Below are 27346 nucleotides of genomic sequence, written 5' to 3'. Positions count from 1 at the left end.
TTCCCAGGGCAGAGTTATTATTATTATGACTAACTGAACTCTCATCCCAATCCCCCCTCCCAGCACCAACTGATTCTAAAAGCATAGAGAAAATGGCTGCATTTTCATCTGTTGTCAAAGCAAGAACATCCAACGTTAGCAGCATTGACACCTTGGTGTTTAAGTATCGTCTGTGTGATGCAAATGGTGTTTGTTCGTTTGGTTGCCTCCGAGTCATGGTCTGGTTTCGCGTTGTTTGGCTGCTGTTGTAGTCTGGTTTCTTGTTGGTGGTAGTGATTCTTATTGCTGTGTGGTGGGGTGCCTGTTTGTTACTTTTAAATGCTGCCTTCGTGATTGAAGTAGTTCTTCCGTTCTCAGCGGTTGGTAGACTGCATCAATGTCAATGTGTCTGTTTATTGACTTACTGGTGGAGAACCAGACTTCAAGGAATTCTCTTTCTCCTCTTGATTTCGCTTGGGTTACAGCTGTGGTCCTGGTTAGATCGAATTTGTGTCTGTTACTAGTGCCATTAGTTTTTCCCATTCTTCCCCTCTCCACTGAAATGTTTTTACCTAAAACAGGTCCAATTTGTTCCATTTCCAGAGCAAACATACATTTTGATTTGGATATCCCCCCCCCCAAGCCTAGCAATTCTAGGCACAAATCATTTCCTGTATCCTTATCCATTTTTAATATTTTTATTTAACTAGATAATTATAGACAGGAATAATCTGTTTTGAGTTACGTGACTGCACTAGCTAAAAAAACGGAGACTAAATCTGATTTAAAATATTTTTAAATGAAAAAAAAAATTCTTAAAGAGACTTGACTGTGTTTATTCTCAGGCCATCCCATTTCCTACACTTGTAAAGTCCTGTAATCCCCCCCCCCCAAAAGTGTGTTTGGTTTTCTGTAGTACTTTGTTATACGGCAGCTAACAAAAATATTCATTTCTAATGTTGCAACATTTTATTTGTCCTGGAAAAAAAGAACAGACTAATACAGTTAGTTATTAACTTACTAATTTCCTCAAAAATGTTCAACCAAAATGGGTAACTAAATAGCGATTGCCAAAGTCGGTAGTATTCACCAGTTTGATTACACTCCCTCAATTCAGCTTTTCTTTGTGACTTTTTTAGGAAAAAAGAGCTTGTCTTCCTACATGATCCAACTTACACTAGTTGTTAGTAGATAGTTGAGGGGAGGGAGGTAAATGGCCCTCCTATTCTAGGTACCTGAACTCAAATAGAAAAAAAAAACAACTAGCAATCCTGTACTGTATTTGCTTTAGCATTCATAACGTCCACATTCTATTAAGAAAGTCAGTTTCCTGCTGCTCATCTTAAATATGTCTTGTGTTCCAGGAAAGAGAAGACAAGAAGTTTCTCATTCAAAGACTTCATGTTATATATGAAAAATGAAAAGTACAACAGGATGAAAACGAGGTAAGGCTATTTGGAACTAATCAGAAAGTTCCATAAAAATTACAGGACATCAATATGCCAAACAGTTGGCTAAAAGCTTTGCTCAAACTAGCAGATATGCTAAATCCACACAGCTAGTAGCCTTATATATTGCAGTTTGGTTTTGGAATTCTGCAATAGTTGTTTCTGTTTTCTCTCTTCCAGTAAACCAAAATACCTAGTGCAGTTACAGGTTTCCCTAATCCCCTTCAGTGTACAATACTGTAGCAAATTACCAACGTTCGACTAAAAAAATTATAGGCTCTGAAGCAAAGAGATTTCAGAGGAAGGCACATAAGTCTTGTTTTTGCCACATACACACACATGCAAATGACAAAGACTATCCCACTAACCTTAGGATATTGTGCTGCCATGATTACAGGTACTTTTTATGGAAGGAAGATGAATTAAGCAGCAACATGAACAAATGGATGCTGAAATCTTGCTATGACTAATTTTCCCTAATAACATTTTTCTTCCATTTAGGCTCAAGACTAAAAGTACTCCCTTCCACCAGAAGTATAGCAGGCATAGAAAAAATGATGGGACGCTGGGAGAGGGGAAACATATTATAACAGAAATTTAGGCTGCTATTATATTTGGTTACTTTTGCAAACCAAGTCTTTAGATCCTCTATTTAACACACGGGATACTAGAGGACATCATAAGTAATTCAAGTATATGTCTGGGATTGTATTTACAAGCAAAGATAAGGATGAGCTGTATTTTGCAAATTGGTATTTTGAGGAGAAATATAAAAAGGCAAGATAAGGATTGAAAAATGTGTTGTCAATAGGAAATGCATTGTTCATTATATTGACTGTAAAATCATTACTAATTTTCTTATTACATTACAGATCCATTTTTCCTTAGCATCTTTGCCAGCGAATGTACCAGGTGAACCTTACCCTGAAGGACTTCTTAGAAAAGGGATACGGAGCTATCCAGAAAAGTTTTGATGAACATATTCAGGCTGCTGAAGATACTAACTCCTTTCACTCCTGCATGTGAATGTCATCTACCTTTGGTTGAAGAAGTTACAGCATATTCTTAACATTTGCTGGCCATTTCAGTTTCTGTCTTCAGCCAAATGGAAACTTTCCAGAACCAGACTAAGAACTCCCAGACTATCTCAAGATTTTTACAGACGATTTTTATAACAGAGAATTCAAACTGATATTTTATATTGTGCAATGGTCTGAAGTATTTTTGTCTTGCCAGGATTATGAGATCCATGACCTCATGTGGAGAGTGTACAGTTACTGGAAAGAAATCTTTCTTATAAAGAACCTCATGGTTTAATATTAATCAAAATGACTTGTCTTAAGGGAATAAATTATATTCTCTTTTTAGTCCTTTGCTACTAATTGTCTAAGTAATGATGAACAGTTGGCATTTGTTAAGTTCTCATAGTGTGCAGTTGCTCTAACATGGATGTGCATGCCTACATTTTAACTCATGCTCTGAATGTATTTGCATTTCAAGTGTGAGCACTAGTCTATAGAAGAAATCTTAACTCTTTGCTACCTCATTTTTATTTTCTTTGTGGAACTAAGGTATACAGTTATGGGCCATTTTTCACAATTTCTAGGTTCCAGTCAGTAAATAAAACCTGAAACTTTCTAGAATTGTCTGAGTCACAAGAGCCAGATGAGTGAAAGTGGGTATAAGTGTGTGTGTCATAGTGAGGGAAAAGGATGGGATTTTTAAAAAAATAAAGTGTTGCAATCTAAGACAAGTGCTCATAACTCACTGAATAATTCTAGCTGCTCTTAATACCTTATGGAAATAAAGGAGTCCCACTGGGTGGTACGTGTATGTTATCCCATCATAAAATCTCATTCCCTTTACCTCAGCTGTACAAAATATTTTCCCAAACATGTTAACTGGCAACAGAACTAATCTCACTTCTGGACATGTCATATCTCTAATCTATCCACGTTGAATATTAAGGATAGTCTGTGCTTGCTTGAATTTATACAATTGGAAATGTTACTTTAATGATCAATTATGAAATATGTTTCTGAATCAGAGCTTCAGAAAGCAATGTAACAGGACTAATGTCAGCTCTACTTCTTGGAGGTCGGTAGCTCTCCCTTGCTGGCCCTATTTTTTGCTTCTTCTCTGAGCCCAAGCTAATTCCTCAGGAAAACTACAATTTATTTTGTCCTGCAAACTAAATAACTTCTAAAGAACAAATGACTAAAAGTTACTAGTAAATTTCAATAAAATGAAAGTAATGAGGAGCCTTGTACAGAACGATGCTGTACGAGCTGCTTCAGCATTGACACAGTAAGTAGTTTTTACTCTATGAAATATTTATTTCAGAAAAATATTTAAGTGTCTAATTTAGTGCATTGTCATAAAAAGCACCAATAAGCAGCAGCATAAAATAGGTTAGTTCATAGCTTTCAGATGCATTGAATTCATAATTTACCAGCTTTTGGTATTAGGAATTCAGTGCAATTAATTAAAGCTCTCATTAAACTGGGTGTTTATGGAGGATGAATACAGAGAGATTCAGCATGATTTGATGGGAGAGTCAGTTCTACTGGGCTGAATCTACCCATTTTGTGAGACAGGAAGAGAATGTGATCTGTGTTCACCTCTAGTTGAACCATCTTTGTGATTGTCCAGCAGGAGGTACAACTGAACTGAATGCCAGCATTCATTCTGTAAATATTCCTTACTTTTAACCCTAGTATATATTTGGTTTCTTACAAGCCATTCAAAGATTCTCGAGAGTCTTTGAATTGGAATAATTGGTTAGTGGCTCTGATGGAGGTCACTGATACAAGAGAATAAAATGGAAAGCTGAGAAGATAAAAGTTTACGTGAAAGAGTAACAGAAGAACTGAATTTTAAATAGAATACATCCAATATTGGTAAGACTCTCATCTTGTTACATCTTAAACTTCACCATTTTTAATTGGTTGAAAGAACTAATTAGTCATGCAGAACTTTAGAATTGCTACATTGCACACCCATTTTGTAATTCAACTATAATCTACTGAGCCATTGTAGATGTCGTTTTTGCTGGTGTCCCATGACTCAGATAATCTGGTTCACATGATGGTATGAGCTCATCAAAAACCTAAATTTTCTAAGAATGTGAGATTCTAGTGAGAAGCAATTAAAATCAAGGAAACACCACAAAATTAACATACCATATTTTCCGGTGTATAAGACGACCCCCAACTTTGGAGAAGATTTGCATGATTAGAAAGTCGTCTTATACGCCGGAAAATACTCTATTTTCCGGCGTATAAGACGACTGGGCATATAAGACGACCCTAGAGAAGATTTGTATGATTTAGAAAGTCGTCTTATACACCAGAACATACGGTATTTCTAATGTACCTCACAGAAAAGCAACAGTATGCACTACAGCAAATATTGTATATGGTATTTAATTCAGTAGGTCAGTGTTACCCCTGTATACTGGTCTGGATGGAATTTCTGGCTCAAGGAACAACAGAGATTGCACCATTGGCAAAAGCTATCTGCTAAAGCCCGTCAAGTTAATATTTGGTAGGACTACGAATTTTTGGTTCTCAAAGTTAGATCACTGTTGTTGTAGAAAATAGTTAAACTACTGACAACTGAAACACAAGAGACTGTGCACACAAAGTCTTGAATAAGATACTCAGACTTGAGCAATCTGAATCTCTAGTGTGTTATAGAACAGGAATTTGTTTGCTTTGTACTTCCATTAGATCTGATTTCATGGACCAGAAAATAATACAAAGCATAGAAACTGTGTGAAATTAAACTTCATGTTGCCTACAAAACCTGATTGGTTCCTCTGTTGCAGCATGTTTACTTGCAATTAATTCATCTGTACAAATACCTAGAGAAAATCATACAATGCTGTATATGATTACTGTGCTTACCGTTAGCAGCTTCAATATTCCCTTTCAATGCATCTACATGCAGTAGCAACCATCCAATTTGCCAGTTAAGAGGCAATCCACTGAATAATTTAAATGACATATTTCTACATCAAAGTTTGTGATGGCAATGTTGTTCCGCCGCTTGCAGGAAACGCTTCAGCTTCTTGGCATTTCCAGATTCCAACTTCAATCATGCAGGGTGGATTGCAACCACTTCATTACATCAGATAAGCCCCTGCCGTCCCGTGCACTGATCTCGACCACAGTGATAACCTGTTTGGCACAAGCAATGATATCTTGGATTCGGAATAATGACTTCATCTCCACCAGGGACATGTAGCATGGTAAGTCACTAGGAATCAGAATAGTGAGGAAAAAAGTTATACACCCATTTTCATTTGCCTGCTGTGCTGACAAAAGCCACTGATGTAAGTCTTCTGTCTGGAAATTCAGCTTAATTTCCTTACATTTTGTTGAAAATGAGGAGGACAGGAACCGATGTTAGCTGTTCAGCAGAAAGGAGGGACAGAAGCTGGACACAGGATGCGGAAATCTGAGTAGGATTGGCAGCATCAATCATATACTGCAGGAGAGAGGGAGCAATATACTTAAATAATATCCTAAAGTACTGTATAAGCTTGTTTGCTTATTTCACTATTTGTGCTGCTTGCCAGGTCAAAACTAGAATACATAAAAATTTAGCACAACCTGAAAAACAACACGCATAAATCTTTGCCTGTGCAACTGAAGCCCAATTTTCCCCAATTTCATAATCTATATAGACAATGGGCTGTAAGGCTATATTTTTTATGACCCTTTAATCTCTTTTTTCAAGATGGAGTTGGGGCAATTGAATGGAGCTGAGCATTTACTAGCTGGATGCCCTTCCTGATTCCTATGCAGAATTCACATGGGAGTCAGGAAGGGCATCCGGCCAGTAAATGCTCAGCTTCATTCAGTCGTCCCAACTCCACCCCGAATAAGGGAATTAAAGGGTGAATACTAAATATAATATATTCATACCTATGTCTAAGAAATATGTTTACCCTATATACAACACATTACATGCATATTTAGGATTATATAAGTTTTTCTTATAAAGGAATGCCAATAGTGTCTATCAGCCCCACCAGATCTTGCAGAAGGAATATTCTCCAAATCCCATTGATTAAAGAGTATCATTTGGCAGGGCCCAAGAGATGTGTCATCTTGTAGCATTCCCTGGCCCTTGGTGCACCGTTCCTCCCAATATTAGACCTAGCTAGTTTCTGCGGAGTCCTTAAGACCTGGCTTTTCTTTCAGGTATGTGGCTGGGAAGTAGTTGGGATCATAAGTAGTTCAAATTTGCTACTGATTTGCCATTTTTCATTTTTGCTTTCCCGTATGTTTTTATTTACTGTATTTTGCATTGCACCATTGAACAGTCTGAAAGACCAGATTAGGGACTGATCATCCTGGAGACAATTTTAATCTATGTGGTTGCTGAGAGTCGAGAGTCAACAATGGCACATAATCAATTTTATTATGCTGAAGTTTTCATTGTGTTAGTTACCCAATGAAAGTCACTTTATGTGAGATGGGGATCATACAAATCTAATACATAAACACCCTAGCCTAAGAAATAAGAGTGGGACACTTAGCAACAATAGCCGTAAACATTTAGATTTATATATTAAATATATGTTGAGATTATAAATCTAATTGACATGTCCCAGAACATCTATAATTGCTTAAAAACCCTCGGAATATAGATGTCAAGTCATGGTGTTTTATTAGAAATGTGAGAATATTTGATTACAGATAGTCCTCAGCTTACGACCACAATGGAGCCCAACATTTCTGTTGCTAAGCAAGACATTTGTTATGTGAGTTTGCCCCATTTTACAACCTTTCTTGCCATATTTATTAAGTGAATCACTGCAACTGTAAAGTTAGTAACATGGTTGTTAAGTGAATCTGGCTTCCCCATTGACTTTGCTTGTCAGAAGATTGCAAAAGTTCACATGACCCCGGGACATTGCAACCGTCATAAATATGAATCAGTTGCCAGGTGTCTGAATTTTGATCACAGGAGCATGGGGATGCTGCAATGGTCATGTGAAAAACGGTTGTAAGTCAATTTTTCAGTGTAACTTCAAACAGTCACTAAATGAACAGTTGTAAGTTGAGGACTACCTATATTTATTTGACATTTTTGCCCACTTATAGCAAAAAAAAAATAAAAAATCTTTCAGCAGGTTACAGTCTTAATTGTAACAAAGTACCCATGGCACAATTAAACAATACAACAAAATGAAAAAAATAAATTAAAAAATAAACTGCTCAGGTGAAGAACAGAATCAGCAAGTCAATAAATAAATAGCCACAAATCAAAAACCTTGAATAATGCTCTCTTCAGTAATTTCTGAAAGCTTAATAAAGTGGGAACTGATCAAATTTTAGGGGCAAAATGTTCTAGAGTAATTTAATATGGTTGGGGCTGCATTTGGGAGTGTTGTGGACTAAAGGCAGCCCACATGTTTGGCACCCATGCTCTAGAGCACCCTGCAGCTGCATACCAACAACATTTTTAACAGCCATGTTAAAAATTCTTCCCCACAAAAGGAAGAATAGAGATGAAGTGGTAGTTATCAAGTGCAAATGGGCCCAGGGAGTGCCTCTTGAGGAGACACACCACAGCCACTTTCAAGCAACTGACATTAAATTTCCTCCCTCGCCCAGTCTGTTCCCTCTCTTCCAGATACCTGAGGGAGCCAAGGGAGAGAGGGATGAAGCACACAACTGACCAAGGACAACGAAAAGAGCACCCTATCAATATCATTAAAGTTCAAACAATAGAACCCATTCTGGGTAACAAAGAATCAAGACCTAGATGAATCAGAGCAGCCTTCATGAAAAATTGTGTTAAACAGTCACAGGAGCAGTACACAGGTAATCCTTGATTTACGTGACAGTTATGAAGTTATGAGAGACTTCAAAAAAAAAATCTACTTATGGCCCATCCTCAAAATTACGACTGCCATTCCCCCTCACCCAGTGGTCTTGTGATTGCATTTCAGGTGCTTGGCAATCAGCTCATCTTTATGACCAGCTTCAGCATTGCCTGGTCATGTGACTTTGATTTACAATGTTTTTTGCCAGTTTCCAGCAGAAAATTGACAAAAAAACCCACCTGTGGATAGGCTGGATTTGTTTAATGACCATGTGGTTTGTACAACAAGCATGTGTTTCACTTAACAACAGTGATGACTCACTTTACAAAAGTGATAAAAAACAGTCATAAAATCAAGTTGGATCACAAAGTGCTTTAACTTATGACAGCAATAATTTACAACCAAAATTCCGGATTCCACTATGCTCCTAAATCAAGGACTACCTGTATATATTTTTCTGCTTTCCAGTTCTCTAAATGTCTGTGCCAGTGCAAGAGGTCAGACTGTTTTATGGCAGAGGTTTTATGGCAGCTATAAATCTTACAACAGTACAGGAATGTGAAAGCCCAGGAAAAATAAACAAGGAGCCTGCTTTCCATGCAGAGAAATCCAAGTTCCAAGAATCAGAGCTAAGTATATTCTTGTACCAATCCAAAGTTCAATCAAGGAATCAAAAACACGGGTCAGAAAATCAGGCCTAAAAACGAGAAGTTGCTTACCAGCAGAAATCCGATTCCTAAGCCCTTCTTTTATAGCATGATTCAGGTTTGTCTGTTTTCAAAGTTAAATATCTTTTGAGGGCCCTTACTAAGCATTCACCCCTCTGAGAAGGTGCTGAGTCCCTGATCACAAGGTGTCATTTAAGATTAAAACAATACTCCCATTGCCCAGCCCAGACATCTGGATCTTTAACCCAGAGAGCAGATTTCCGAGAAAGCAATGTCACTGCCCTCACACAACCAGATTTTGGAAATATACAGTACGCTAGGTCTGTATGTTCATCAAGTTGTGGACAAGAAAAGTTTTACTAGGACTGCATTGCAGCTGACTAACCCATTCACTGGCACACGTACAGTACCATGTAGGCCAGCTAAATAAGCTCCCAAAGCCATAGCTTCCAAAAAGCTCTGGACACCCTCCAGCCCAGTGAGTAGTTGCTCTACTTCCTCTCTCTCTCTCTTTTTTTTTTTTTGTCAAGAGTCTGTCATTGATTTGCTCACTTACCTTCATCAGATACTATCCTTTCCAATTAACAACACTGCACTTTTTTTTGCAAACTCCAATGTTACAAGATAAGCATAACCACAATAGCCAGGCTCTTCAACTCTACCAAAAATAATTCCAAGTAGCATTCTTCCAATCCGACCTAACTTTCCCTTTCAAAAACAAACATTCATTGTTTAGCACCATCTCTCATTCCTTTGCATCTATATGAGCAGAAAAACTGGTATGCCATTGATAGAAGTTAAAAGGCCTCTGTTCTCTCCCCTCCCTCCCCTCCCTTGCCTTTTTAAGCAGCAGAATTTTTAACTGCTGACCAGTCCCAGAATAAACATACAATCCTAACTGACTCCATCAAAGAGCAGGGATCCCCCAAGATAAAAGGAGATGCCAGAGGTGAGCTCCACATATCTGAGGGCCATCTTCCTTTAGTATTTCACACAGGATCAAAGCCCAAATCAGGAGCATCTGCATATCTGCACAGAAAGGACACATGTTAAAACCAACACATACACAAACTACACTTGCCTGTTCACCTCAAGGACCAGTCCCCCTATAAAACCAAGCCTCTGGATCCCATTTCCTTTGTAGTCTACCTCCAAAAGAAATCTTTTTGTTCTTGGGAATAAAATTGGATCTCATTTCTCACAGTATGTCTGGATTTCATTTTCTGATTTGTTCTTATGCTACCCTGGCTCGTAGGACCCCAAATTATTTTTTTAATATCATAAAAATGGTTATAACCTTGCAAGCTTATTATAAAAATAATTACCCACTGAATTATACACAATATATTAATGAACACTCACCAGGACAGCATGGCAGTCACTATAGTAACTGGACCAGATAGGACCCATGCAGCCTCCTAGCTCTCGAACTGTGATCTTCTTTCCTACTGAGAGATCGGTAAGATTTGTGCCTACCTGTAAAAATATATACAAACAGATACACAGATGTGCAAATGAATGATTTTCTACTGCACAGTACAGAGACTGTTTAGCATACAATATATCACAATTACAATAGGTTTTATTGCCAAGAATGTGTGCACAGAACTGTAGATACTGTCTATTCTGTTAATTAGGTTCCCTATCCTGGTATGGTAATCTAACTCTCCCAATTCTAAGAAGAGCAAAACCTGCATATTTTTCCATAAAAAGTTGTGGTATGCAATATCATAAAGTTATTTTTGGGATCCTCAAAAACCTGAATTCTATCTTCAGTGCAAGGTCTGATATAATTCAGAAAGCCCTCGGTGCCAGAAGGTTTTTTTGTTTTCATTGACGGTATGCTTTTCAGGATTTAAACATGTCACATACATAATATTGAGCTATGACTAACATGATTAACATGTCCTCAGGTACTTCCCTTTACCAAGACTGGAAAAAGCAGCATCTGAAAAATCATATGCTGGAGGGAAAATGATAATAATTCAGCAATTTATTTATTTTCACATTTTTAAACTGCCTATCTCCCTGAGAGATGGATACTAATGGGTGAATACATAATAACCACAGGTACTAATGGGTGAATACATAATAACAACCACCATATTAACACACATTACAAAACATAATGGAAGGAAAATCATAACAAATAGAAAGGGTAGCAAAGTTTGACCCAGAAGAATTAATCCTGAGGGCCACCTAGTGGCTTTAATTACATGAGGAAAACCTGCTTTGAATGAAAAGTCTGAAAGCGTGAGCATGATGATATAAAATTACAGTTAGAGCAGCAACAAAAGTTATTTTTAGCTCTATCTGTAATCCTGCAGTACCATGATGCACAATGCAGTCCTATTGGTAGATTAAGATATTCTGATAATAAAACAACACATAAAATGGTATAGTGTGTAATGTCTAGTGAATACACTAAACCAACATCCATATCTTTATTGGAAAATTTATAAAGAAGTATTCTCGAAGTAATTGTTGTTACTTCTTTTAGAAGTGATAACTTCCAACAAATATTTTCTGCGCCTGTTAATCAATCCTACTCATTGGCTATAATTGAGTTATCTCTCTTCACAGAACTATAACTAATAATATGATTGGGCTGTCTTACACAAACTTCAGGTGATGCCACAATATTTCAATTGAGTTGTCACAGCTTTAATGTGGCTGTTCCAAAACTCAGTGTCCTCTGCTTCAGCCATTCTAGTAGATTTATATGTATTTTAGGACTATTGTTTTGTTGCATGATCCATATTCATTTAAGCATCAGCTCGTGGATAGATACCGTGCCATTTTCCTGATGAATTTGCTGATATAGCCCAAAATTTGGCTTTTTCAATTATTGTAAGGTGAAAGCAGTCCTATTCTTTATGCACTCTTCTGCTAGAATGCAGTATGTTTTTTCAAAACATAACATTTCTCATTAACACCCAAAAGTTCTACCTTTGTCTCAGCTGTCTATGGAACATTTTCCCGACAGTCTGCCAAATCATCCAAATGGTGTTTGACAAACCTGAAAGAGGCAACAGTCTACCAAAAGTAACCTCCTGTGCACATCACTCTTGTTCAGTATTTTCTGTATAATGATCTCATGAGCACTGACAACAGATAATGCAACACTGATTTGCAAATTCTTCGCCATTACCCTGGGATTCTTTTTACCCTTCTGGTGTATTGTAAGCCTTCCTCCAGAATGATTTTTACCAACCATCGCTGGGAAGAATAACAGTCATGTTCCACTTTCTTCATTTGTACACTATTTGCCTAATGAACTAATGGGCGAGTGTTGAAATTGTTTTGAAACCTTTTCCAATACAATGTTTAACAACCTGTTTTTTTCTGAAATCCACAAAAATCTTTCGACCTCATAGTTCACTTCTACAAGCCCATGTCATGGAGGGAAGGCTCCAAAAGTACTTAATTGAGAAGAGTCCCTCAAACTCACACCTAGATTGTCATCAAATTAATTGAAACATCTAATTCAACTTCCTTGGGTTGATTATTCTAGGCTTCAAATATTTTCCCCAATACAGATATTAAATATTGATTCAATGTTCTATAAAAACATGACAAAGTGTGCTGTTTTCATTATTTGTTTAATGTAAATGTAAAGGCACCAGGCTAGAATCATGAAATCTAGTCTTGCCTTAGACATGAAGCCAACTTCGTGCCTTTGGCCAGTCATTCTCTTAAACCTTAGAAGAAGGCAAGGGCAAACCACTTCTGAAAATCTTGCTAAAAAACCAGGGACTAGTTTAGGCAATTGCGAGGAAAGAAGGCTGACCTAAAGGCATAGAAAAAGAGCTTTCTCTATTGTTTACTGAAAAATACAAACAAATCTAAGCATACAGTATGTGGTATCCTACATTGTTTCTACTATTAATCCACTGTATTCAACACCTAAATAGTACTCTATGGCCATTCCCTCAGCAGTTTGTGCAATCTGATTAAAAATACTCTGATGGCCAACTTTTCAGCCATCAGACAAGCTTAAGGAAAAGAGCCTAATACAGAAGCCAATATATACCTCGCTCTTGCCCAATAATACTGAGAAAAGGGGAGGGAGAACAGAAAAGGCTGTTTAAGGTTGTGTACATAAGAATGTATGGATGTACTCGAGTGTCCTAATCCCGTTTTCTACTGCTTCATATACTGTACCTACCAGCTCCAACTATTTATGTGGGCTCAGTTCTACAAACCAATCAATCTTGATCTATTTAAAGAATTATTTTCAGTGGACCAAAACTAGTGAGCCAAAGATAATAAAAACCATACCGTTGGCAAAGTAGCTGGTGGTTCTCCAAGGTCCTTGGCCCCATCTTTGGAGCTCAGCTGTATCAAAAAGACGTTAAGGAAGATGGTAGGAAAGAATAACATTCAATACAGTAAGATACAGGTGGGATTGAATTTTTCCAGAATAGCCTTTTTCAAACCAATACTCTCAGATGTCTTCCATCACCTGTGCTTATCTGGGAATTATGGAATTATTTCTCAAAGATGATTATCTGGAAGACAGCAGGATATAGTAGGAAAGGCTGCTGAAGAACAAGATCCTATCTTCATCCTTGCCCAACACAGCAAAAAAAAAAAAAAAAAAACTACATTCCAAACATCAAGCAAATTTCATCCCTCTCTCTTGACACCTAACTGCACACACCACTGTTAGCCCCAAGATTCTTACAAGGGAGGCCAAATCCATGTAATTTTTTTTTCTGGGTGTGCATTTAACGATTTAATATTGTATGTATGCTGCACTTGAAAAAGTATTGGCAGCAGCAGACAGAAACCCATCTTCCAAGTCTTCCTTTTGCATTTAAACTTCATTAAAATTAAATATAACCAAGACGCCTTTTGCCCTGTCGTACATTTAATGTCCCATTTAAAACCACAATTTAGTAATCACTTTCTGAAATCTCCAGAGGCCACCTGGAGCCTGTGCCTCTCTGGCCTGGCAAAGAGGCATGGCGCACCCACCTCCTTGGTCAAAGCATCTCCTCGCTCCTTTCCTTTTCCCTTCTTCGCCAGGCCCTGCTCAACTTCGTCTGCCTTTGACCCACGAGCCCCGCTTTCCCCTTCGTCGTCGGGACCCCGTAAAGGATATTCTGCAGCCGCTTCACCAGCAGCGACTTTCCCACCCCGGTAGCCCCGAGAAGCAGGTAGAGAGAAGAACAGCTTCCCGCCATTCCCATAGCAACCAAGGCAGACTCTACGGTCGCCAACGTTCTTCGCAGCATTCATTGGTTCGGAGCGACAGTTTACTTCGTTCACTCTTCACCCAATCGCTAAGGCTTGCCGCCGGAAAGCCCGCCCTCTCCGCTGACTGGAAGGCGGAAGCGGGGCCTAAATTGCGGAGACGTTGGAGGGGAAGAGAGGCGGTGGGTCTGTCCAGCCTGATCTTCAGCGGGGGAGCACAATGGGGCGAGGCGGTGGCACCTTCGAGCGCCTTTTAGGTACTGAGGGGGGAAGGGAACCGTGGCCTAATCCTGCCTCAGAGCTTCGGCCTTCATTTTAATGGCTTGCTTTCCTTCGACCTCCCTTCAGCTTCTGTAAATTGCGTCTTCCTTTTTGGGGGATCTTCCGTTGCATCTGAAAACCAGTCAAGCCTCTGAAGCGTTTTCCTTTTGTGCCCTTCCCCCCCCCCATACACCCATATTGATTTTCCTGTATTTATTCGTAGGATGGTTGTCGTCGCTCCACAAATCGCTAGGTTGTACTTTAGAGACAAAGAGATCAACTGGAGTGATTAATAATGTGATATTGCCTAGCGTCATGTGATGGGTTTGCAGAATTTCACTATTATTCCCTCAGTTTTCCTTTGTGTAGCTAGGGCAGGGGTCTTTTGACCAGCTTGATATATTTTGAACGTATGGAATGATACAAATGTGTAATTTGAAAAAAAAAACAAACCACCAGTTCCTGTATTTGTAATTGTACAAGGCTGCTGATCTCATCACTGACCTAAAATCAGGTTCTACAAGGTGACTGGTTGTACCAGGAAATAACAGAGTAAGTACTGACTGAATCAAGGAAAACATATTGCATTAGGACAAATATCAATGGAAAGAAAATCTACATCAACCCCTTTCAACAGTCAACAAATTAACTGGTGTTTTTGTACTGATGGGAAAAAGACAATGATCAGCTATTCATTTCCCTTTAAATATAAGGCTCTATTTGAATTTGGAGTATTAGAATATACCAAAGTATACCATTCTAAAATATACTTAAGTTCCTTCAAGAAGTTTATAACATGACAGGGAAGGAGAAACTAAAGGTGAGAGAGTGATATGCAGAAAGATTAAATATGCACAAAAGCACATGTACATGTAACCAGGATTTATTCTACATAAATTGGAAAAAGTACCAAAGTTTATGACAGAAGGAAGTTTGGAGGAAGAATTGGAAAGCAAAAGAAGTGAAGATGTTATAATCTAAACTTGTTGATAGAGATTCTGGAGTGGCCTGATTAAAGAAGTCTATTTATTGTGAAAGATAAAGATGAAGTAATTAAAGAAAATATAAGATATCTGGACAAATGATAAATAGTATGGTTGGAGGAGCAAATGTTTATAGCTGGACTTAGATTCGACAACCGAGAGGTCAACTTTGCTGAGAAAAACTCTTTATAAATGCTTGGCAGTAGCATACAATAAATAACTGTAATAGCTGTTATTGTTTGTGATCTGAGGTTCTCATTCATGTCTAGTAATTCTTGTCAGAAGAAAAATCCCTTTGTTCATCAATTCTCTGATGGTGAATATAAATTTGAATTTGCGTCTGAATGACTGTTATTTTAATATCTTGCAGATAAGGCCACAAGTCAGCTTCTGCTGGAGACAGACTGGGAATCTATTCTACAGATCTGTGATATGATTCGTCAGGGAGATACCCAGTACGTGCTGAACTCTACCATCTTTTCATTACCCTATATTTATGCACTTTATTGACGAAAGAAGCATTCTTTCATTACAATTAAACTTAGGCAAAGCATGAGTGGAAAGAAATGTGCTGCTGACATAGAAATTTGAATCTGTGTTTATCCATTTTCCAAACCCAAAATTGTAGGTATTGGCTACATTGTGTCTCTAAAGACCTTGTTGTTCTATAAACACTCGTGGGCCATTCAAATAAAGCATCAGCTAGCACAGAGCTACACAGTGTGAGATCTCTGGCCTATGTATAACTCACCAAATCCTTGGCAACCCCTAGATCAGTGGTTCTCAACCTTTCTAATGCCGCGACCCCATAATACAGTTCCCCATGTTTTGGTGACCCCCAACCACTTATATATCACCGGGTGCTAAGGGCATGGCCAAAGAAAAGGGGAAAAAAATGGCGGACAGCCTTGTTTGGTGACCCCTGTGAAATGGTCGTTCGACCCCAAATGGGGTCCCGACCCACAGGTTGAGAACCACTGCCCTAGATTGTTGATAAATTGAAAATCTTTAATAACAAAAAGAAAAAAAGTAAATACATAGGGAACAATCATGTCAATGGTATAGCAATGTTAATATTAGTTTCAAAGTTTTAATTAATAATTAATATTTTGTCCTGAGTCCTGCTCACTTTTGTAGTGTGGATTCCAGGATTATTCCAATGCCATCACTCAAAAAGGATGATTGCTTGCTACCCTCCAGATAACATGGACTTTAGCTCCCATTAATCCCAATTAACATGACTAATATCTATTAGTCATTGACTAACGTATGGAATTATTATCCAGTACATAGAAACTAAGGATAATCTTTCTGGATCAGGGCATAGATCAGATTAATACACACTCTGTGTTACACTCTCCCATCAGATCCATTCTAGAAGCTCATGAGCAGGATTTGAAGTTGGTAGCCTTTTTCTGTTATTGCTCCTTAGATATATATGCTACCTTTGATTTTGGAGATAGATTATAATTTTAGACATCCTAGACAACCCAAGGTGATACATATTTGTATTGTGACGTCATAGCATGAATCCTAGGCTTTTATACTTTCACCCCAATGTTGTATAGAAGTATGTAAGTCATGCGGTTTGTGTCACAAGTTTTGTTATTTGTCCCATCCCCATCTCTCTCTCTCCTGAAGATGCCTATGAATAGTGCCATCAACATGAATTCATAGCCCTATCCTCTGAATGTGTATCTTGCTCATCCATTTTAAAATCATTTGCATTGGTTATCACTGTTTACTACAATAAATTTCATAGCTTAATTTTGTGTGGATAAGGTTGTTTTCTCATTTAGATTCAGTAAATAAACTGCACTCTAATACTATCTGTGAAAGAAAATATATTTTCTGCTATCCATTCCCCCCCCCCCCTTATATGCATGGTTATATTGTAATCTGCTTTGTTAATTAAGCATTCAGCACTATTTTTTCCTTTTTGCTCTGCCCTTGTTTTGGTCATTGCTACATCTTTTACAGCTTTACAGTGGATTTTTTTTTGGGAGGAATAACTGATTTAAGATGCAGTTGTAAAATTGATTTATATTAAAAATATTTCACTGGCAATTTTTATTTTTATTCAATTGGCTAATTATTCCTAGGAAATCCCAGAACAGAACTTGGTTGCTACTTGGGACTAAGCATATAATTGGCTCCACTCTGGTTGGCCCTTTAGTCCATCATTCTAGGTCAGGTATTCCCAACTGAGGGTGTGAGACGATATTCCAGAGGGTGCGAAGGGTTTTCAAAATTATAGTATATATGCATAATTTGTTGCTGTTATTTCGATCTTTTGTAAGGGGTGCGAGAATATATCAGAAGTGTTCTAGGGGTGTGGAGTATAGAAAAGATTGGGAGCCACTGTTCTAGGACATGGTCATTTGGGATATTTTCTTTGTCTGGGGCTAGTCTAGTCATAATATGACTTTTTTTTTTTGTTTTGTCTTGGCATGTACACAGCCTCCTTCATCAAATGTTAGCTGGCTTAAGTTTCCTTGCAGCTTTCATTAGACTGAACTGGTTCTTTTTCTCCCCTATGTTTTTCCAGGGCCAAGTATGCTGTGGGCGCAATTAAGAAAAAAGTCAATGATAAGAATCCTCACGTGGCGCTCTATGCACTAGAGGTAAGCAGAAGTATAATGACACTGCCTGGTGACTAGGAAGGTTTTCCTCATTTGGGTGGTATGCATTATAAAGGAGATCCAGAAGTCTCTGAACTTTATTTGGGAACTACCTTTTGTGTATTTTTTATGCAGGTCTTGGAATCTGTAGTAAAGAATTGTGGTCAGACAGTCCATGATGAGGTGGCTAACAAACAGACCATGGAGGAATTGAAGGAATTGTTGAAGGTAATAGCACTTAGGCCATTTTTCTTTACGGTAAGCTTCTCTAGAGAAAAGCCTTACGCTGGAGTGAGATGGAATAGATTGACTTTGCTGTGGTTTTTTCCTTGAAGATTTGTATTAATATCACATGACAAAAATACTACTTTTATGACCTTTTTTTAAAAGTAAGCAACATAGAACAAATGCCAAAGTCCTCTAAAAATTTTATTTTAAAAAAAATCTGCTTGGGGCATTTAAAATTTTAATGACCTTATTCGAGTGTAGTATGTTTATGCATGTGTGTGTGTGTGTGTGTGTGTGTGTGTGTGTATACATACATACATACATACATACATACATATATATACATATTACATCTAACATTTCAATTAGCCTGAAATAGTTTTAGAGCACAATCATTTCCATATCTTTCCATGTATTTGTATAGCAAAGATTTCAGCCTGAATAGTTGTGCATACCTCTATCAATGTATGTATTATTGATGCTTTCATTGCTTGAATACACTCACTGCTGGATTGTTTTCTTCCTATCATCATCACATTTTATAATGTGTGAATTTTATCTACTAGTGTCAAATGAAACACATCATTTTCTGTGCTTCAACTGTATCTGTATCAGGGGAGAAAAATAAATGTTGGATAATTTTCCAGGTCTTGTATCCTGATTTGCTAATTCTTAAAAATATATATATCTTTACTATGTATATAGTATACACAGGTGTAGTAATGCTCCTGTAGCTGAGTTATGGAACATCTTTTTCATAGAACATTTGATTCAAATCCTGGTCTCTCTTTTTGCACCATAGAGTAAAATGACTCCTCCCACAAAGTCCATTATTATTGTTGCTATCTTAAGCCTAACCCTATCCAATTTAGATCTTGTCCTCATGATCTTTCCTGCCTTACAGTATTTCAGCCTGATTCCATCAATGGTTCTTGATGGAAGCAATATACTATGATGCAAGGGGAGAATGTGCTTGTATCTGCATTTTCGGTAATGCAGAGGTAATCACGGTGTTCAGGGAAGAGTATTTTTCTACAAGACCCTTGCTGTATCTTTAACTTCGTTTTTTTAGCTTGTTGCAGCAGGAAGAGCCTTAAATGATTGTATGTTTGTGAGGTAAGAACAGTCATTTGGGCATCAAAACACTTCTTAAAATTAGATATAAATTTCTTCAGTGAGAATAATTTTTTTAGGAAGAAATTATTTTGGGTCCGTAATCATACATGTTTACAAGCAGTGACTAAACAAGAGAAAAAGTTAAATTTAACTTTTGTTGCTCTGTGGGATGATGCATCATATATCGGTGTCATAACTCAAACAATGGAAGATTGCGAGCTCAATTCTGTTGGCTGCAGTGCCTGATCTTGATCCTTCCTATTATCTGCAGAGACAAGTTGAGGCAAATGTTCGCAATAAGATCCTGTACCTGATCCAGGCATGGGCCCATGCCTTCCGCAATGAGCCCAAATACAAGGTGGTCCAAGATACCTACCAGATCATGAAGGTAGAAGGTGAGGAAAGACAAGTAGCCTTCCATTATAGTATTAAGGTCATTTATATGGGTGGTATGTTTGCAGCTGGGAATTTAGAGAAATCAGAATTTTCCATTTTTTGTTTGTTTGTTCATTTAATCAAATTTATATGGCCTGAAAACCACCTCATGAATTTACAGACACTAGTGAAGTGCCGGTGGCAACTGCTTACTGTGTTTCAAATACTGATCACAACCATTTTACTTCTGGGCCTATCTCAGCCTTCAAATTCTGGAGTCAAAAACAAATCCCTGTGCCCTTGTTAGTTGTCACACTATGACATTCATGGGATTTAGTGGTCAGTTGATTATCTGAAAAGATTCTGAAGATTTCTTGCAAATAAATCGTACCCTATAGCTACGTATCTTTGGTTGGTTTTTTTTTTTTTAAAAAAAAGGGTCCAGGGCTTTGCCCACGAGGCAGAGCATAGGGAAGCCTGCAGACAGTTGCTCATATCCATCATGTAGTCCTCAGCTCAATATCCAGAGCCTAAGGTTTGGCATGCAATGGCTTGACAGTATTAATCTACCTACAGGTCATGTTTTTCCAGAATTCAAAGAAAGTGATGCAATGTTCGCTGCAGAAAGGGTAAGTGTCCCAGCTGGGAAAGTGGCTTACCTCATTGGGGGAAATAATTTGGACTGTTCTGTAGTAATTGCATTTTGAATGTTCAGTATATATTTGTTTTGTCTCTGCTTTGATACTGTTTCTAATGCTGAGAATTTGGGATGAATCAATCACCACCGTAACAGCTGGTTGAGGCAGGTGATAAAACATGGCCCCTCCTATTTTTTTTTGCCATCTGTACATTAGGAATTTTCTTAATTCCTTTCTTCTCCACTCATTACTTCACATCTGTGATTTGTGATTGCAATTATATTTAGACAGATTGGAAAAATAGCTAATCTTTTTTCAGCTTGTAGTTAAAAAAAAAATTACTTCACAATGAGCTTTTACTGTCCATTAACACATTAATGGACTGGACCCATTTCCTTTATTTATAATGCATTCTAGCATAGGGGTACCCTTGGAAAACTTCGCACATTTAGGATCATGGCAATGTATTACAGTCGCCTTTTTGGTACTCCTAATTGCTGTGCTTCTGTGTGGCTAGGCTCCTGATTGGGTGGATGCAGAAGAATGCCACCGGTGTCGAGTTCAATTTGGGGTCGTGACTCGCAAGGTGAGTGTTATGGCATCCTCTGATCCTGGGATCACGTGCTAAATGTGACACAGAGTTCGATTAGAGATATTAGGAGAGAAGAGGCATGGGCTTTAAGGCTTATGTTTTCCTACCAGATGTTTATTTTGGAAAATTCTGATGGTTCTGGTATGTTCACAGCATCATTGTCGGGCCTGTGGACAGATCTTCTGTGGAAAATGCTCATCCAAATATTCCACCATCCCCAAGTTTGGCATAGAGAAGGAAGTACGAGTATGTGAGCCTTGCTATGAACATCTCAACAAGTAAGAGCTTAGCTGTAGAAGAGGCTACTATATAAATATTCTGAAAACAGTGGCTGTTTGGGGAACTCTGCTTTCTGTATGTGTGAATGCTAGATGTGGGATTTATAAAAATGAATAGTCTAGCCCAGTGGTGGTGAACCTATGGCACACGTGCCAGAGGCGGCACTCAGAGCCCTCTCTGTGGGCACATGTGCCATTGCCCCAGCCTTGCCACCCCCGCAACCCCCTCAACAGCAGCCCCCCTGGAGGTGAGTTGCCCCCGAGCATGGCCCACAAGGAGCAGAGCAGCCAAGGACATGGCAACCAGGTAGAGTAGACAAGACTCTGCCCTCACGCCCCATCGCGCACAGTTGATGCTGCGGGGCACGGACAGAGGGCGTGGCCGCCATGGCGCTGCTGAGCTGCCTGGCCGATCTGCGGCAGGCCCTGGAGGCGGTGAGGCCTTGCGGGCAGGCGGGATGGGGGCGGGGCAGGGGTGGGGCATTCGGTCTCTAAAAGATTCGCCATCAACGGTCTAGCCTATCTTCTCTTGTCCTACAGAATGCAAATCCCAGAAAAAATGATAATTGGTTCGTTGCAGATTATAGTTTTGCTGGGCCCCTCTGCTTTGTCTCCCCGTTCAGCTTAGCAAGAGGGTAGGTTCAAAAGCAGCCATGAACTTGTCCTTTCTATCTATACAGAAAGGCAGAAGGAAAAGGAACTGCTACCACAGAACTTCCTCCAGAATATCTGACCAGCCCTCTTTCACAGCAGTCCCAGGTAAGTCCTTGCCTGTTTTAGGTCTCTATTCATCTGTAATTTAATTGGTCAGTTCCACATACTAGGTACAGTGAGTGCTGTTTATTCTGCCCATAGCTGCCCCCAAAGCGTGATGAAACTGCCCTACAGGAGGAAGAAGAGCTACAGCTAGCAATTGCACTTTCCCAGTCTGAGGCAGAGGAAAAGGAAAGGATGGTTTGTGTTTTGATCGCGATTCTTACAAGTTGTCATAACTGATTTTCATTTGTCGTAACTGATGTTCCTGTAAATTCCTCATGCTTGGCTGCTTTGTGCTATTAGAAGCATTTATTTAGATAATCAGACTTCTGCTTTTTACCGCGACAGCGTGTTGTCCAGTTGTGAGAAATTTGTGCTAATGTCACTCTTGTCTCCAAGTCAAAAGAAGCCCCTTAATTACCAGATAATTACCTGATAGTCTCTCTCTCACCTAATCTGTTCATAAATAATCCAAAAATTGAATTCCTCAAGACTTTTCAATCTGTGTTACATTCAGAGGGTTACAATATCATATTTCATTTTCTGACATCTAGTTATCACAAATGTACTATATTTTAATGAGAAGCCTTCACACGTAAGATATTGTAGTACTGACTGTCAAAAGGATGCTTAACACTTCCTCATAAGATTGTGTAATAATCCAGATTTGATGGGGGAAACATGATTTGGAGTGTGCGGGGGCACTTAGTTTTTACGTGTTGATAACTCCTTAAAAATGAGGTGTCTTCCTAGTCTTGTGTGTAATCCCAGGTTTGATTGAAGAAGGTACTGTCTTTCCCCTCCCAATCCTTACACAGCACTACTCTTTTCTCTACTGCATCTGTCATGCTGATAGACAGCAAAGGATAATTGAAGTGATCTTTACTTTTCCTCTGCAGAGACAGAAAAGCACATATTCTACGTACCCCAAGGCTGAACCCACACCAATCACCTCTTCAGCACCCCCAGGTGGTGCAATCTATTCTTCTCCTGTGGTAAGAGTGCAGCCTTTGGCAGAGAAGAGCCAGCAGAGAAAGATTTTGGACCCTTGCAGTCTTAAATATTTTTAATATTTTTAATTGGTTGTTTATTAATATGCCAGCCAGAGTCATGTTTGTGAGATGGGCAGCTATATCAATCTGATCAGTCAATCGCAGGAATCAATCAGAGCATTCTGTGACTGTTAAGCCACTTCATTTCTCATTTACCATGACAATTCAGTACTATCTTGATCAGGGTAATGAAGGATATTTGGAGGATGAAAATAAGAATTTGGGGTTGTTGTTGTTTTTTTTGGCTCTCATCTGCCTTGCTCAAGCAGCTGATTTGCAGGTCTATTCTCAAGGGTTTGATTTTTTTAAAAAAGGATAATTAGATCGTGGGATATTTTCATGACGTTAATCTTACTAAGAATAACAAATTCTATGTCATTTTCAGAACTCCTCTGCACCTCTAGCCGAGGACATTGATCCTGAGGTGAGACTCCAACCTTTTTAAGCTAACGGGGAGCTAGTCTGAATGATGTACTGACAATAAATTGCTGGTCTGAACAATATACTGACAATACGTTGCTTTCATTTCTCAATATTTCTTGGCAGTTGGCTCGATACCTGAATCGCAATTATTGGGAAAAGAAGCAAGAGGAAGTGCGCAAGAGCCCCACCCCTTCAGCCCCACTGTCCATGGGGGAGCCAGCAACCCAAGCTACTGAAGTCCCACCTGCCCCACTTAGTGTGGTGGAGGTAGGAACAAACCCCTTCTGCATGAGTACAGTGTCGCTCTCTAGGCATCGGTCAGACTCATCCACACCATTGTAGGGGTTAGGGAATGTTTATGAGCCGGGAGTAGCAGTGCTAAAGGAAAGCTTAAGACTGGGTTCTAGGCTTTTTGGGGGGGGTGGAGTTGTGAGTAGTGGGTGCATCTGCTCTCGTGTGGGGTTTGTGTGTGGACTAACATAAACAGGCAGTATAGTTAGTCATCTTGAAGAACCAAATTCGCTTTTAAAGAAGGAGTGCCAGGATTCTAAGGTGGGAGAAGGCAGGACGTGGGGCTTCTGGTCAGCGGTTTCCCATCTCTCCCCAGCAGCAATATCAGAACGGTGAGACGGATGAGAGCCACGAGCAGTTTCTGAAAGCTCTGCAGAATGCGGTCACCACCTTTGTCAACCGTATGAAGAGCAATCACCTGCGAGGGCGGAGCATTACCAATGATTCGGCAGTTCTCTCTGTCTTCCAGTCCATCAACAGCATGCACCCCCAGCTCTTGGAACTACTCAACCAGCTGGATGAGCGCCGTTGTATGTTATCAGAAGTCCCTGATGTGACTGAAAATGGTTTTAAGAGTTCCCTCGCCCCCTGCTGATTCTTAGCGACCTAAGTGACTATTACTACTTTTAGATTGGTGTGGGGTTAAAACAATCTGGTGCTTCCCAATTCTTCTGCTGGTTCTGCTTCTGCTTTCCTCTTTAAGAGATTTGGAAAAGTGTGGCTCCAGTGGGGGCAATGATGTGACTCCAGCCTTGTCCTTCTTTTCCACAGTATATTATGAGGGGCTTCAAGATAAACTTGCCCAGATCCGGGATGCACGGGGAGCCCTGAATGCCCTGAGAGAAGAGCACAGAGAAAAGCTGTGCCGAGCTGCAGAAGAGGCAGAACGTCAACGTCAAATCCAGTTAGCTCAAAAACTGGAGATCATGCGGCAGAAGAAGCAGGTGAGGCTTGGATCGTGATGTTCCCAAGTTTATTTGGAGCAAAGATTCATCTGTCTGAAAGCATAATGACCACAGAGCCTAATACATCCTGTGCTGTTCCAACCTTTAGGAATATCTGGAGATGCAACGGCAGTTAGCCATCCAACGCCTTCAAGAGCAGGAAAAGGAACGCCAGTTACGGTTGGAGCAACAGAAGCAAACGATCCAGATGAGGGCACAGATGCCTGCTTTCTCCTTGCCGTATGCACAGGTATTTGAGTGGAAGAAGACTGGAGAAGCCAAGGATGCCTTTTGCCCTTCCCCACCTGCAAAGTTTACAGGAACCAATCTTGCTTTCTGTGCGTAGCTGCAGGCCATGCCTCCTGCCAGCGGAGTGATCTATCAGCCATCAGGACCCACAAGCTTCCCAGGCACCTTCAGCCCAGCAGGTTCCGTGGAGAGCTCACCCATGCACACGGTCTACATGAGCCAGCCCACCCAGGGCAGTACCGGACCCTACACTGCAATGCCTGTGGCAGGAACAGGTAATAGAAGTCGGAAGAAAAGGAGTGGGTGTGGATTTAGCTCAATCCTTTGCTGAAAGGCTATGAAACTCAGCCCAGAAGGGTGACCTTCATCTCTTATATGTGTGTTTCAGATCCTGGCATGGTGGGCACCTACATGTATTCCACAGGCAATAATAGCGCTCAACCAGCTCCGCAGGGACAGGCAGTGCCCACCACAAATCCTGCCTATTCTTCCTATCAGCCCACACCTACGCAGGGCTACCAGGTATGTTTGATCTTGAATATTTTGTTTGTATGTTGAAGCTGATCTAGACTTCCTTTGGAAATTTCTGGGTATCAAAATTTTCTACTCAAAAGTTGCTACGTAGGGAGCATCTTGGTCCAACCATCTTCTTTACCTTGCAGAATGCAGCCGCCCCTTCCCAAACGCAGACAATGCCTGCCATGACACAAGCGGCTCCCCAGTCTGGGGGTACTATGGGTTACATGGGCAGTCAGTCAGTGTCAATGGGATACCAGCCCTACAACATGCAGGTGAGAAAGTTGTTTTAATTACTGTACTGTTTCCTTTGCGGAACTCCATGAATGGGAAGGCCATCGGCAGGAAGATTAACAGGGAGTATGTAGTGATGTTCATAGAGGTAGGAAAATTCATTTGTAAGGGCCAAGTGGCTGCATTGCAAGAAGGGGCTACTTATTCTGGTGCAAAGTTTGACACCCTCTTTTTCTGCTAGAACCTTATGCCAACTCTCCCTGGCCAGGAATCAGGTCTGAGTAGCCTGCCAGCCCAGCAGCCTTACCTGTCAGGACAACAGCCTATGTATCAACAGGTAAGTCTTTGACCAAATTTTCAGGGCAATCTCCCTCTCCCCTACTCCCACTAAATACTAAGGATAATGTGTTTTTATTTATTTATTTATTTATGAGACTTATATACCGCTTTAAGTGCAAGCACTCTCTAAGCGGTGTACACCAATAAGCAATGTATATATATATATATTTACATTGCCCCCAACAATCTGGGTCCTCATTTTACCTACCCCGGAAGGATGGAAGGCTGAGTCAACCTTGAGCCAGTGAGATTTGAACCGCTGACCTGCTGAACACAGTCAGCTAAAGTGGCCTGCAGTACTGCACTCTAACTGCTGCGCCATCTCAGAATTGTTGAATTCCTTCCCCTTATTAGTATTAAGATAATGACTCTGCCAACCCTTGAGCTAACGGAGCAGATTCCTTTCCTATAGGAATTTCACTGGAAGAAATGCTGTCTCACTCTGTGCTCACTTCCATTTATCCTTTGCAGATGGCACCTTCCGGAGGGCCTCCACAACAGCAGCCTCCGCAACAGCAGCCTCCTCCCCAGGTGCAGCAAGCCCAAGGGGGAGGTGGAGAAGCTCAGCTTATTTCCTTTGACTAATCTCTTGGGTTACAAGGCAAGGGAGGGATGGGTTTCTAAAACATTGTAAAGCTGTCATTTGTTGGTCACTGCTGTACTTGCTACACCATTGCTGTTCCTTTGTGCTGTGCCCTCCATGGGGTGAGAGGAGAGTTTGAGTCCTTGGTGTTGGGTAATTTCCCACTGTCTGTCTGCATTTTCCCATTCCACCTGTCTAAAATGCTGCCAGGATCAAGAATCTGTAACATCCTATATGCTGCTCCTCAGCTGTGGAGAGATAGTGGCCCACAGCCCAACTCACCTAGCTTTTTATTAGTTGGATAACAGAGCTTAGTTCTCAAGCAATCACTGGTAGCTGGATCATTCAGGAAACTGTTCTCTTGTGGGGGGAAATAGCATTTAAGCATGCTCCAGAGTCAGAATTTATGAGATCCAGTGTATGGCATGGCCCTGAGCCCGCATTCTCTCTCTCTCTCTCAGTGGTCACATCTAGCCAAGCAAGTGACCTTCACTTTGCCCAGCACACTCAACTTCTTTCCCCACTAATGTTTGACATCTCTCCACCACTTCTCTCCATGTCTTCTGAGAACCCCTCTCTTGGACACAGTCTATCCCAATCCAGTATGTTTTTTAAGTCCTCGCCCCATCCAACCTATCTGTCCTTAACTGCTTTGAAGATTTGTGTCTCATACTTAGTGGCTGGTGTAGACAGAATGGAATCAGTGACAATAAAAATAAGTATTTAAAACTT

General features: G+C 39.9%; 3 protein-coding genes across 9 annotated transcripts in view; 2 read left to right on the top strand and 1 right to left on the bottom strand.

Moving 5' to 3' along the window:
• TMC6 (transmembrane channel like 6) overlaps positions 1-3070 on the top strand; it is a 29785-nt gene extending 26715 nt beyond the window's left edge. The window contains exons 20-21 of one of the 2 annotated variants that reach the window (XM_039344906.1): positions 1344-1424; positions 2300-3070. In XM_039344906.1, the coding sequence (XP_039200840.1) occupies positions 1344-1400 (57 nt within the window). In that variant the 3' untranslated portion in view covers positions 1401-1424; positions 2300-3070. Of the gene's footprint in view, positions 1-1343; positions 1425-2299 lie in introns of those variants that run through there. The other variant, XR_005556889.1, reaches the window with a different exon arrangement.
• ARL16 (ADP ribosylation factor like GTPase 16) lies at positions 66-14246 on the bottom strand. Of its 3 annotated transcripts, XR_005556898.1 has the most exons (6): positions 14044-14246; positions 13218-13276; positions 10299-10412; positions 5803-5918; positions 5336-5687; positions 66-472 (listed from the first exon to the last, which is right to left on the bottom strand). XR_005556898.1 is itself a non-coding variant. In XM_039344979.1 (5 exons), exons 1-5 carry the CDS (start codon positions 14174-14176, stop codon positions 5522-5524), a joined length of 588 nt encoding a protein of 195 aa, XP_039200913.1. In that variant the 5' UTR covers positions 14177-14246; the 3' UTR covers positions 4101-5521. The 3 variants fall into 3 exon arrangements, 2 of the variants coding, with proteins under 2 accessions (XP_039200913.1, XP_039200928.1); XM_039344979.1 differs by lacking the exon at positions 66-472 and having other exon boundaries at positions 4101-5687; XM_039344994.1 differs by lacking the exons at positions 66-472; positions 14044-14246 and adding an exon at positions 13917-13963 and having other exon boundaries at positions 4101-5687; positions 13218-13274.
• Positions 14239-27346, top strand: HGS (hepatocyte growth factor-regulated tyrosine kinase substrate). 4 transcript variants are annotated; one of them, XM_039344941.1, is made up of 21 exons: positions 14239-14392; positions 15750-15834; positions 17928-18003; positions 18136-18228; positions 19616-19739; positions 20296-20348; positions 20875-20943; positions 21103-21227; positions 21908-21986; positions 22083-22172; positions 22883-22978; positions 23421-23459; positions 23582-23725; positions 24066-24279; positions 24521-24693; positions 24803-24943; positions 25040-25217; positions 25331-25464; positions 25605-25733; positions 25934-26029; positions 26503-27346. In XM_039344941.1, exons 1-21 carry the CDS (start codon positions 14356-14358, stop codon positions 26614-26616), a joined length of 2289 nt encoding a protein of 762 aa, XP_039200875.1. In that variant the 5' UTR covers positions 14239-14355; the 3' UTR covers positions 26617-27346. The 4 variants fall into 4 exon arrangements, with proteins under 4 accessions (XP_039200875.1, XP_039200867.1, XP_039200857.1 ...); XM_039344933.1 differs by having other exon boundaries at positions 22083-22181; positions 24069-24279; XM_039344923.1 differs by having other exon boundaries at positions 22083-22181.

Source organism: Crotalus tigris, unplaced genomic scaffold, assembly GCF_016545835.1.
Source record: "Crotalus tigris isolate CLP2741 ecotype Arizona unplaced genomic scaffold, ASM1654583v1 scf7180000017551.9496454, whole genome shotgun sequence".
In the NCBI taxonomy this organism is placed as follows: Eukaryota; Metazoa; Chordata; class Lepidosauria; order Squamata; family Viperidae; genus Crotalus; species Crotalus tigris.
The sequence above is the reverse complement of the archived record's forward strand: the minus strand, read 5'-3'. Positions and strand labels throughout refer to the sequence as shown.